General features: G+C 36.3%; 1 protein-coding gene across 3 annotated transcripts; it reads right to left on the reverse strand.

Moving 5' to 3' along the window:
• Nucleotides 1-1,848: 1,848 nt before the first annotated feature.
• slc25a14 (solute carrier family 25 member 14) lies at nucleotides 1,849-12,248 on the reverse strand. Of its 3 annotated transcripts, none has more exons than XM_056731630.1 (9): nucleotides 12,092-12,248; nucleotides 11,417-11,515; nucleotides 10,568-10,706; nucleotides 8,304-8,398; nucleotides 7,223-7,308; nucleotides 7,032-7,127; nucleotides 4,746-4,870; nucleotides 4,440-4,653; nucleotides 1,849-4,087 (listed from the first exon to the last, which is right to left on the reverse strand). In XM_056731630.1, exons 2-9 carry the CDS (start codon nucleotides 11,478-11,480, stop codon nucleotides 4,046-4,048), a joined length of 861 nt encoding a protein of 286 aa, XP_056587608.1. In that variant the 5' UTR covers nucleotides 11,481-11,515; nucleotides 12,092-12,248; the 3' UTR covers nucleotides 1,849-4,045. The 3 variants fall into 3 exon arrangements, with proteins under 3 accessions (XP_056587608.1, XP_056587609.1, XP_056587607.1); XM_056731631.1 differs by having other exon boundaries at nucleotides 11,417-11,512; nucleotides 12,092-12,233; XM_056731629.1 differs by lacking the exon at nucleotides 12,092-12,248 and having other exon boundaries at nucleotides 11,417-11,647.
• Between the last annotated feature and the right edge of the window lie 33 nt (nucleotides 12,249-12,281).

The following is a 12,281-nucleotide window of genomic DNA, read 5'->3' on the forward strand; positions in this document are numbered from 1 at the left end:
TTTGTAACTAAATCTGTATGTTATTCGGTTGCACCATTTGGCAAAACGTAGCTAGTAGTTCGTAAGCTCCCTGTAAAGTAATGCATATGACGTTTACCTTCCACAATCCGCAGATGCTTGTTTTCTGTGTGTCAAAACCAAGTCTGTCACTTACCTAGAAAGCATTTGTGGGGTACCCCAAAAAAATGCTGCCCTCAGAATAATCGTTGAAAATTATTTTTTACTGCATTTTATTACAATACGTGCACTTACCCAGCCCCCCCCAAAAAAATTGTGTAATTGGACTAATATATATGTTAGGGATAAGTACAGTACGGGTACCTAGTAATTACACAGTTACGCAGTAAGCACATATTTTGCACGTGTAGAACAGGATTGTTAAATAAAGTGCAACTGAATGATTACTATAATCACATACCATGGTATTTACGTTACTTGAAGGTATGTCAAAAATGACACTTGTTACCTAGTTAAACACTGTTTGACAGTAATACAAATAATCAGTTAAAAACATTTTGTTGGTGTTTAATGCACAAAATTCTGTGGTGCTGGGTAGGGTTGCACCAGCCATTCAAGTTCTTTCTTGAACAAAGTCCACATTAGAGGCTTATTAACTACTAGCTAGTTTGTATCTAAATCTCTATGTTATTTTGTTGCACTACTTGGTCTTAAAGCAGAATGTATCCAGTAGTTCTTAAGTTCTACATAAAGTAATAATGCATAGTCGCATAATATGACGTTAATCTTCAATAGTCCAATAGCAGCCTTTGAATGCGTGAGTAAAAGTTGTGTTGAAACGTTATGAATTTCCAAACGTTTTAGATTTGATTTTACGTAACATAATAGTGATAAAAAAAATGAATTCTAACGTTACCTAATTATGAATAACACAATAGGTATTAAATATTTCAAATGAACAATATTAATAAACAAATGCTTATTAAAAACAATACAGCATAATAAAATCTGAATAAATGACATGTTATAAGTGATTTCATTTGACTGCCAAATGCCGTAATGAAATAAAACAGATGATTTCATTTTGATATGCACAACACAGGCAGATGGATACACACGGAGGCGCACTGGTTCAGTGATTCTGCCATTTTATTCCTACAGTTCAGTTACTCCTGAACGGGAGGCTTCCGTAAATATTTAGTTTATACGTAACGCTACTCTTCAACTAAGTTCAACTAACTCAAAAATATTTAGTGGTGCGTAAGTTGTAACTCAGTGCCCGTTTAAGTGAAAACTAGGTTAAGTTGTATCTTATGCAAAGCTGGTGCAACGGGCCCCAGGTGCAAAAATGCTGAATGTTTAGGCAACTTGTTCGACTTAATGCGGCGCCGCAAGATCCGACAGGCGGATGACATCAAACTCGCTCTCTCTGTACTTTGATGTCGACCGCCTTTTAGATCTTGTGACGCCGCATCAAGTTGATCAAGGCTTTAGTTTTGAAACATCACCCAGCTGATTGACCTAGTTAGACACTATAAAGATGTACAGTGATGTGAAAAGTACTTTGTTTTTTAATATAGACGGTTTCATCGGATGCAAACACATGGACCAAAGTTACCTTACGCTGTGTTTGGTTATCGATTTGGCTATAGCGGCTATTATTTTATTTTATCTTAATTTAAATGAATGAAAATATTTTACTCATAATTTATTACAATTAATATAATCAAAACTAATCAACAGATAGGCCTATAGATTCTTTACGAGGGTCAACCGGACGTTTCGTTTGAGCCACATAACATTCATGTTGTTGTCGCTGAAACTTGTCTGTTCTGATTTTCATGAAAATTGTGTTTTTTTGAGCAGGTTGTAAAGCCAATAAAACAAATATTTAGTGAACATCGTTTTTATTATCAGGGTGCACAGTTACATCAGACTAAGCAAAAAGGCATTCTTTTACAATTCATTGTCTATTCAAGCAACGGACCACAATAAATAATGCTTGTGTTCACCAAAGACCCTTCACCAAGGTGCAAAGACGAAGAAATTCAAAGGCAAATGCAAGCAGACAACTTATCCAGCAAAATAAAGAGCAATGCTGTCATAAATAAGCAAACAAACAAGGACATGAAGTCATTACATGATAGAATCGTTGCTTTGCCAATAACCAGTTTCCAAACTTTCTCTATGTGAAACATTTAAAAACATCAAATTCAGTTATTGATTATCAGATGGTCAATTGGTTTGTCAAATAAAGTTCTAAATGCATCAAATAGCAAACATGACTATGTCAGGTTTGTGACATTCATCATGCCTTGCATTATTCAACCAAATAAATATGAACTGAAAGAAACATTTATATGAAAAAAATATTTTGAGAAGTATTAAAAGCGCCAATAAATAAACCTAAAGAAACAATTCTGAAAACATACTAAACAAAATAAATAGCAAACTAAAAAACAACAGTGAGAGGACACGATTGAAATGATGTTCTCAATGGGCAGCTTAAAGTAAATTGCAGTAAAAACACTGGCACACATGGGTTAATGTGGTTCCTGGTCTTACACAAACATGGATTGAAGAAGTCTTCCAGATAGGAATACATCATGCATCATGCCATAGTCACCAATCTAGCAAAAAGCTACACTTTAAGAAAGGCAGTTCTCCCAAACAGAGAAACTCCCAAAGAACCCTGGCATTACATCTATTAAACCTTTTAAACTGAACCCATTCCAGTCATATAAAAGTTTGCCAATATAATGCAAGCAAACCCAAGAACGCTTGCTTTGTTTACTGTACAATTTGCTTATGATCATGTTAAAGGTTATGAACAACAGAGTACTGTAAATTATACCTGAAATAAAATTCATGTTTGGCTAGCACATCAGGAGGAAGAAACAAACCAGGCAAAGACATATAAAAGCAAGAAAAAGGCATTATATCAAACAGTGATAAATATGTAACCGTACTTCCCCAATAATAGTTTGTCACATTTTGAGAACTGAGCAAAAACAACAGTGCAGTATTGGTTAAATACATTAACACTTTGGCAATTCAACTTTCCCCACAAACTGAAAACAATCAAAATCTTTTACTGTCTTTTGTACAGTTGCAGTATTTACACAATTTGATGCCCGTCAAAATAATTGACAGTTTGCATGTGCTTCTTAGAACACAAACACACACAAACATTAACACTCGCTCTACATACGTGCACATGGCAATAATGATACTGCAGAAGAAAATAAAACGTGAACGTTGTAAATATCTTATGTGCAATATCACAGGTGCTTTTAGTTGTGTGCGCATTAAAATGAACTAAACTCTTGACCAATTCTTAAATGTATTTCAGAGGTAAAGCGCTCATCGGGCCTTATTCATGAAACACAGGCAGCACTGAAACATTCATTAAACCATTTTGCAAACATTTTCGATTTAAATTCAATTTGATTGTTTAAAAAAAAATTACACACAAATTTGTTCTGCTTAAGTTTATAAATAATGATCTCACATCACCTACTGTATAGTTCCCTTGTTATTCACTTACCCTGCAGATTTGAAACGCATCATTACTATCGTATCTGTAGTTTAGGAAAAAGCAAAAAGGCATTGTTCTTACTGAAGCTAATGCCAATAAATATCTTTATAATTTAAGCACCTTTACGTCTAACTTGGAGTGTATTTCCCAAAAATATTTCATGAAACAGCTTCTCCTTTTTACAGCATTCAGTTTAGCACTAACCTATTGCTCTACGTCGCCACCTAGCAGTGAGTCTTCAGTAACTTTCAGTACTACACAAAAACAGATGCCAGTCCCCCAGGCCAATTTCAGAATATTAGGCCTGTGGTTTCCAGTTTACCTCTAAGCACATATTACTTTCCCTAACACGGAGCAGCCAAAAGCTGCCAAGAGTGAAAAATAAACCATTGGGTGCAAAAGGGGTGTCTTAAAATACATCAAGCATGTACACAAATTCTTAAATAAACATACTCGTGGGCGAGTGATGGAGAAGAGATGATGGACACTAAAGGACAGAAGTCTCGCACACACAGACACACAGTCCAGCGAAGCGTCCCAGACTTTCCGCTACAATGAAAGTTTCTTCAGCTGTTCAAAAGTCATGAAGAACTGAAAGTCAAGTCAAGGACAGTACAGATTGTTATGGGCCTAAATTATTGAATCATTATCCATAGATGTTATTTACACACACATGTGTGACTGGACAAAAAATAAGGAGTAAGGACAGAGAATAATGCAACACATCACATCAAAGTGCCAAATATACTAACTTCAGGTGACTATGTAAATGTTAATGGAATACTCAGAGACTAAGTGTTTCTGGAATGCAAGAAGTCAATAATACTGATGTATACTTGGTGTGTGACTGATATAACTTCATTTTGCATTCCACTGACCTCTAGTGGTTGGCCAATGCAAACATCGTACAACTAAGAAACACATTCGCTTCCTGAAAGGATACAATGATGTTCCAGGGCCCCAGACGCAGCCAGTTGGGCCAGAAACCTTTGTAGAGGGCAAAGAAGCCCTCATTTTTCCAGGTCTGCATGAGTCCGTCTAAGGTGCCTTTATACAGCGTATTACCTGCGACAACACGCTGATTCATCATACGTGTCCTTACCACATCCACTGGGTTGGAGGCCAGTGCCCCTGCGAGACCACACGTGAAACTGGAACTACATAGAAGAAACAAGGAGTTTTGTTACTCATGATGTCAATGACAAATCTTTCAAACACAACTGATCAGATCTGGTCTTCAGAGACTTACATGAAATGTGTCAACACAGTGTCTCCCATGATGCCAGAATGAATCAAGTGCTTCTTGGAGATGTCATAGACAGGTAGCTCCACACCCACCACAATGGCCGCCCTTTGAGCTGTAGGAATGACACCCTGAAAAACACTCAAATATCTTAATATCATACACTGCTGGATCTCTGTAACTTCTGTATGTTGACCCATCAACTAACAAAGAACCTCATGACTGATCAGGGATAATCTACATTGGCAGCGAATGACAAAAAGCATCCCACACAGGGAGCTCTGACTCACAGTTTTTATAACAATAAAGTATGTTTATAACAATAAAGTATGTTTATAACAATAAATCTATGAGTCAACCTCTGAGGAACAACGTAGGACCCTACATGGAATTAGTCAAGATTGCACAAACATATCCAGGTCTAAGAGATAATATGTTATGTGAATCGCAGAGTTAGTGCGAGGCAAGCATTTGTATTTAAAAAAGTGTGTACAGTGAGTACATTTCTTCAGAAAATGATAAAAATGTTAATTTGGGGGTAAACTAATCCTTGTACTGAATTTTAACTCATTAGAACCCCATTCACACAGACCGCCGATCCCATTTTTCCCCAAAATTGCCAAAGTGCCTTCTGTGTGAATGCAAACGCATCACGGATTGATCCGAAAAGTGATTCTGGAAAGGGGACCTAGTGACATTAAAAGGATCAGTCCTGTAAAAAAATCTAATTAATAAAAAAACAGATCCGGAAAGCGCCCTGTGTGAACAAAAGGCAGAAACAATGCCGTAAAAGCTGTGTAGCGATGACACGCATCTATAATAAATCGTAACTAATTTGGCTATGAGTTTGGTTCCAACATGAGCTCAAAAATCATGTTTTTTTATTATTATTCCAATAAATATCAATCAAACTGTAGTTGTTTGGTTTTGATTTAAGCCATAATAACAAAAAATAAACCAGCTAACTAACACAAATACATGATAACATTATAAAAAACATGATTTTTGGAAAAAAAAAATCCAGAGTTTTCCATTTTGCCACCAAACTCTTCAAATATAGTTATGAGAGTAATTTTTGTTCATTAGTAAATCGAAAACATAAAAATAGGCCTACTATTTGTTATTAGCTAAATCATGGATGAATGCAAGAGTCCTAATAACCAAACTTAAGGTCAGATGCGAGAATAGTGTTGATACGCAATTACTTTCATCAAAACTATTAACACGAAAATACACAGTGCTTCAATACACTTAATTGCTTATCAACTTTGCTCAACGTGCCGTTAACAGCCTGACTCCAAACTTTCACCCGGACATTAATGTGCTTGTTTTTCTCAACAAAAACATTGTGAACAATATAAACATGATGATCATATATCGACCTAAACGTTTATTTGTGGTTTTTAAAGCATTATGTGCAATATGCTTTAGGCCCTATTTACAGGTTTTAATACGATCTATCTGTGTCAGCTCATTCCGAAATGGTTACAAAATCTAAATGCTAAAAATTTCTCGAACTTTGTTTAAAAAAAAAATTAAACTCACATATATGTACATTACATTAATGAAAAATGATTATACCTTATACCTTGTATTGCAGTTAGGCTATGTTGCAAAAATACTGCTTAATTTTAACTTCACAGCATTCAGTCATATTTTAACATTAAGGCTGTGTAAATTTGCACTGAACAAGACTTAACAATTTGCTATTATTTGTTTACACATGACATTTTTTATTTAGCTTAATCTTGTTGGGCTATAGCCTATCTTGCGTTCTTTTGCCTCATTCCTCTTTATATAAATAAAAAGTTTGTCATTTGCAAAAGGCAACAATATATGTTACAGAATAATAACATAAAAAGAGAGATTAATTAGGTCAATTTGGAACTAAATAAAGGAACGCAGTAAAAATAACAAATTGCGCTATTTAGCCACCTAAAATCGTAAATATCTTTCAGAAATCAACCCTATTTTCACAACAAAAAAAGGCTCATTACATTGCAGTATATAACATCAGAAAATCAGTGGCAGTGTGAATGAACAATCCCTTACGATCCCAGGACAAATTCCTGGACACATTTTCTGTGTATTTTCCAGGATATCTGCGTGAAAAGGCCTTAGGTTTTGTACCTTTTGTAAGCTGTGTCTGGGTCTGATTTAAGAATTTGATATGCAAATGAATGCAAATTCTGAAAAGGCCATTTTAATCGGGCTAGATTAATCACATATGAGCCAACAAGCTCTAAAATCTCATCTCCCAAGTGGACGAGATGTATGAACAGGAGCACTCACCCTCCACAATCCTCGTGTGCCCTCTGTCTGGTAAATGTTGATGAAGTTGGCCATCATACTGCCCTGTAACAGACTGCCTTGAGCCTGCATGCGAATCTGATGGAAATAAACAGCATGTCAGAGAAAAACAAACATGTTGTTGAAGGCAATAACTAATTATGTTTGGCACATCAATTCATTTATCCATTTACCTTCAGCACATCAGTGGGATTTGCCAAAGACGAGGACAGAACTCCAGACACCACCCCACAGAACACATTTATCACCATAGTCTCTTCTGAAAAAAAAACACACCAGCCATTACAATCAAAGGCACAGGAAGAAAGTCAGAAAATATAACACAACAAAAGCTGTTAAAATCAGAGTATTGTAAAAACAAGATTCCTCAATCTTTTACTTTGGATCTAGATTAGAACAGTAAATCCTTGATTGACATGACCAACTGTTAGTGTGGCTGTTCGTTTTGGCAGATGGACGTGCATTAGTACCCCCACAACACCAGGCAAAGCAAAGTCTGTATCACCGTATTTGATAAACAGTGGCTACATCCTTAAACAGCATTCAGACTGAAAGTACCAGCAAAAAAGACGTCCGGATACTTAATGTCTGCTTAATACAATAAAAAATCTTTACTTCTGGTTCGCCTGCAACCTTTCTTTGAGTGGTTATGGAGGAATTCAAGTAATATAGATGTTGTTTGTGGAGAAGAGATGATTCTGCTCCATGTCAGATGAGAATCCATTGGCGCCAGCTCGAGATAAGGTAATGCTCTGTCTGCCTGTCTCTTTGGCACCTTTTGTTTAGACTGCACATTAGTGATGGTGGTTAAACTGTGTTTTGGAAATTTCAGGTATTGGTACAGCTTGCCTTCATTTTTGTTATAGTGGATTTACTAAATCTCATTTTAGGTGTTAAACATAATTATGACTGGATTATGATAGATTTTCCATGCTAAATAAAGTTAAATTCTCTTGAAAACAACCATCTATATCTCAATCCCAACATCCAGAATCACCTACTTCCGCACTATACAGTGAGTGAAAATCAGTATTCTTACTGTATGACCCCAGCCTGCAAAGAATTGGTACAGCTTTTCACTAAAATTGGATTTAACTGTGGGTTACCCAGTGTAGTGCAACCAAATTCATATGTGAAAACATTTTGATGTTAAAGGGAACATCTTTTTATGGATTTACCACCCAAAGCCTTTGTTTACCAAATAATGATGGACAGAAAAAACAAGAGTATGATGAAAAGATTCTGCAAACGCACCTTCAGGGTGGCTGACAAACAGCTTCTTTAGCGTGTTGTATGTACCGATCTTGATCGTCCCGTAGGAAGCCTGCCGGAGGAGCGCAGGTGATATCCTAACAAATGCAGAAAAACATTAAGATAACTTGCAAGTATGCAGACTTGAGTTGAGTAGAAACCAAAACTATTGTATTAAATTAAAATAAATACTTTGTAAAAGGACTGCTCGATTGTGACAAAAATTATAATCATGATTAAATTGGCCAATATTGAGATCACAATTATTTAACATCATTACTTATTAATTTTGTAAACAATTAACAAAGTATTTCATGAATAAAAATAAAAAGCATATAAAATAAAAAAAGTGAAAATAGATCAAAGTATAAATGCATACATTAAAATAAATGAGAAAATCAATTATAAAATCAATTACATCAAGTATAAATGCATACATTGAAAAAACAATAAATTACATAGAAGTAATAATATCACATAAATTATGCCCTGCGATAAATAACTAAAAGTAAATCTGTTAATATTTACATTTATTCATTCAGCAGAATTTGCAGTAACAGTAAGTAAAACAAAACTCCATTGATTAACCATTTATGCATTGTTTATTAAAACTTTTTGCCATCGTTTCATAAAACATTGTCATCTTTATTTTCCTTTTTTCAAAAACAATAAGCAATATTTTGAAAATAATTTTGAAATTCATGCAAACAATTTGTGCTAAACAATTAACAAATTATAACCATTTTCAATAAATGTGCAGTTTATAAAATGGATTAGCATGTAAAATTACACTTAGTTTGTTTTTAGTATGATCTTGTGCATGTCCTGTACTGCCGTCCATAGGCAAAGTACAGTAACTACACATTTGGTCAAAATTGAGTTAAGGTCTACCAGCTGCTTTGTGACACCTGCTCGGTCTTGTGACAATGTCTCCTGGTTCAATCTTATTCCGTTTCTGAGAAACAGGAGTGTTAAAATTGCAGTAACTACAAAATCCAAGCTAATACTGAGGCATTACGCAGTAAGTGAAGTTACTGCGTTGTGGTTTTGTTGGCAGCCATAAAACTCACACAGAACCAACAAGCCACCAGCTAGCCTCCCATGGCACAATCCCGCGGTCAATGATGCTTGAACTTGCGTTAAAACACAAACGTCCAAAGAATATTAACTCCTGGCAAGGCAAATCACAGCTTTATAAAAAGGGTCAAATTAACTAGCCAGCCGCTATATCCACTCAGACACTCTTAACCATAATCCGATTTATAATTGCGTTGATGTTTGTCTATTCGGACATCTTCCAGGCAGATAATCCAATAGTACCGACAAGGGTTGCTCCCTCAAAAGTTAGCTGGCTCTGGTAAAGTTATTGTTATTTGCAAATAGCTAACAATAGCTCGCCTCCTCAGCAAAGTGAAACCCGACATGCACCTGGCATCAACAGAAGTAGCCATCAATCCAACTTTCTTCTTGTGTTTAATGACGAATACCTCCTCAGGATCATTATCACCACCTACTCGTTGTCAAATTAAATTTACATAGACGAGGAGTCTGAATTTTGGATTCAATCCGCCTGTGTTCACGATCCACAATTTGAAAACCCCGTTAGATCACATGATTGAGACAGAATAAGTCAGCCATAATACCCAACTCAATAAAACAATGGAGGCAACCGCTTTTATGATTATAGATTTTATTTCATAATCAGTAAATATAACATAAATGATTATTTTAATTATGATGTCCTGTCATATTTTTTTGGCTGGCTGGTGTAAAAACTTTAAAGGCATTTTTCTCAGTTTCTGTAGTTTCTCAGTTTGCGTAGTTACTGCACTTTGCCTTTGTAGGGCAGTGTAGTTATCTTTAGATTTAAAACTTTTTTTTTTTAAAGATTTAACCTGACGAATACAACAGCAAGTAACTAGTTACAAAATTTCTTGCCAAACACTGTTACATTAATATAAGAGATGATAGTTTGAAAGAAGATGTTCTCTTGTGCATAAATAGCCACCATCAAGTTCAACTTGAGCCATGCTGTTCATGCCGGTGGGCCAGGTTCACTTGACTCAGCCCGTTTACAGACCCAAGGAGATCATGCGTGTTCAATACCATCTATATTTAGTTTATTACACCTATCAGTTTAATTTAACACCCCTAAACCACAGCACAAGTTGTACAAATGTCCCCTTAACTGGAAACTAGATCCTGATATTAGCAGCCCTCAAGCAAAAAACTTGTCATGTAGGAACATGCAAATCATTAGCTCTCACCCAGAGTATAACGCCCGGATTCCCTCTTCCTGGCCGATCCTGAACAAAGCGTGGAACATCCCCCTATAGCGGACCTCCATACAGTGGGTCTGCCCTTGAACCTGAAGCCGTGTTTTTGTAAGATCGATGGGGAAAGTACCTGCAGAATTCAAGCAGATTCATTTTAAACCTTTATTAGTGTAAATATGTTACCTCAGCAATGACCTGATTATGTTCAGAAGTGTCATTTTATATTCCATCAAATCCCATGTTGTGTATTTGTCCTTTGTGCAACGGGACCCACTGATCGACGGGGAATGTTGTTTGACGTGTTCTGTATGTTTTATCACGCTGTACACAGTGTTCTAACAATCCCCCAAACCACTCCCCCAAAACTGGTCCAAAATCAGTTCAGTGTCTAACATATGCTAGTGTAAAAGTTGGACAGCTCTATGTTATTATTAATAACTATTATCATTTTTAACACTATAACATCAACATTTTGGGCGAGACAAAGTTCTAAGTAAAACCATTCATTCATTAAACATGTAAGATTTATACAAGATAACTGGGCCATTTTTCAAAATAAAAGGCTGGAGAGCTCTATACGACAATGCATTTCCAAATTGCAACTTGATATTAACATAAAAAATATAAATTATTAGTAAAAACAACCAGGTTTGTTTGATTCTGCATTACTTTCACCGTAACGCAACAATGTAGATCTGATGCGGACATAAAATACTTATGCATCTGTCAATTCCGATAGATTTTCTTACATTTAGTGGGAAAATGTCAACTATTTGAACGATATCAGAACTGGTTTCTAATACAGAGGAGGATGCGAAAACAGCAGGTGCACAGACTCACCGAATTCTGCGACAATTGAGGCCATCCCCCCAAAGACGAACGGCTTCCAGTTCAGATTTGCCATTTCTGTTGCGGCTCCTTCGACTTGATGGAGTCCTACTAAGAACAACAAAACCCCAAAATGATAACAAATGAGATCTTTTAATCTCACATTGTTGAACATAGCGCTGCCCGTCTGTATTACTGTCATTCCTTTGAGATGCATAGACAAATGTGCACCGGAATAAGACGGAGCCGCATTATAGATTCATTGCGAGCGCCATCGGAAATTTGCGGAAAACCTATTGGTCGGAAATTGTGTCAATCATTTCGTACGAGCTCAAGGTTGGTTGAAGCGACATACAGTTCAACCCATTTTTGTAGCAACACAGGCTGAGTGACAGAAGCAATGGCTCCCCTATTTTCTTCCAACCATATCGTATTTAACTTTTATGGTGGCTGTTTCAAACTAAAAACGAACAAGATATAAGCACCACCTGCACATATATAAGTAAAATAAGTCAATGTCGTAAATGTAGGATCTGAAATCACCGCATCCGGTTCAGTCTTTTACGTCTAGAGATCTAACGGCGTATAACTGTTAGCCAGTTAGAGGAGAACTACTCTTACAATTATAAAGTAGAAAACGGCTTTATAACAACGCTTTAGCCGATATCGCCTTATGAATTCACATACCTCAGACCTGGTGCTTCGGCCGCTTCTGTTACTTTGTTTTTAACTCCATCGTTTCGACCACATATTGGATTATTGTACTTTTCTGAGCGAAACTCAAGGAGCGAGGGCTGCTTTCAGTTTCCCATCATGTGGTTCAAACAGGAACTCATCTCGCTACCGGAAGTTTCCTCCCGGAAGTTTACGAGCGAAA

Source organism: Triplophysa dalaica, chromosome 19, assembly GCF_015846415.1.
Source record: "Triplophysa dalaica isolate WHDGS20190420 chromosome 19, ASM1584641v1, whole genome shotgun sequence".
NCBI lineage: Eukaryota > Metazoa > Chordata > Actinopteri > Cypriniformes > Nemacheilidae > Triplophysa > Triplophysa dalaica.

Bases quoted from the DNA above. Each gene is read 5' to 3' on its own strand.
- slc25a14 (XM_056731629.1), bottom strand. From the start codon at position 11,621: ATGCATCTCAAAGGAATGACAGTAATACAGACGGGCAGCGCTATGTTC. The intron at 10,707-11,416 runs GTGAGTCTGTGC...TGAATTCTGCAG, and splicing joins CTCAATTGTCGCAGAATTCG to GTACTTTCCCCATCGATCTT. The intron at 8,399-10,567 runs GTGAGAGCTAAT...TGCATTTGTTAG, and splicing joins ATCCGGGCGTTATACTCTGG to GATATCACCTGCGCTCCTCC.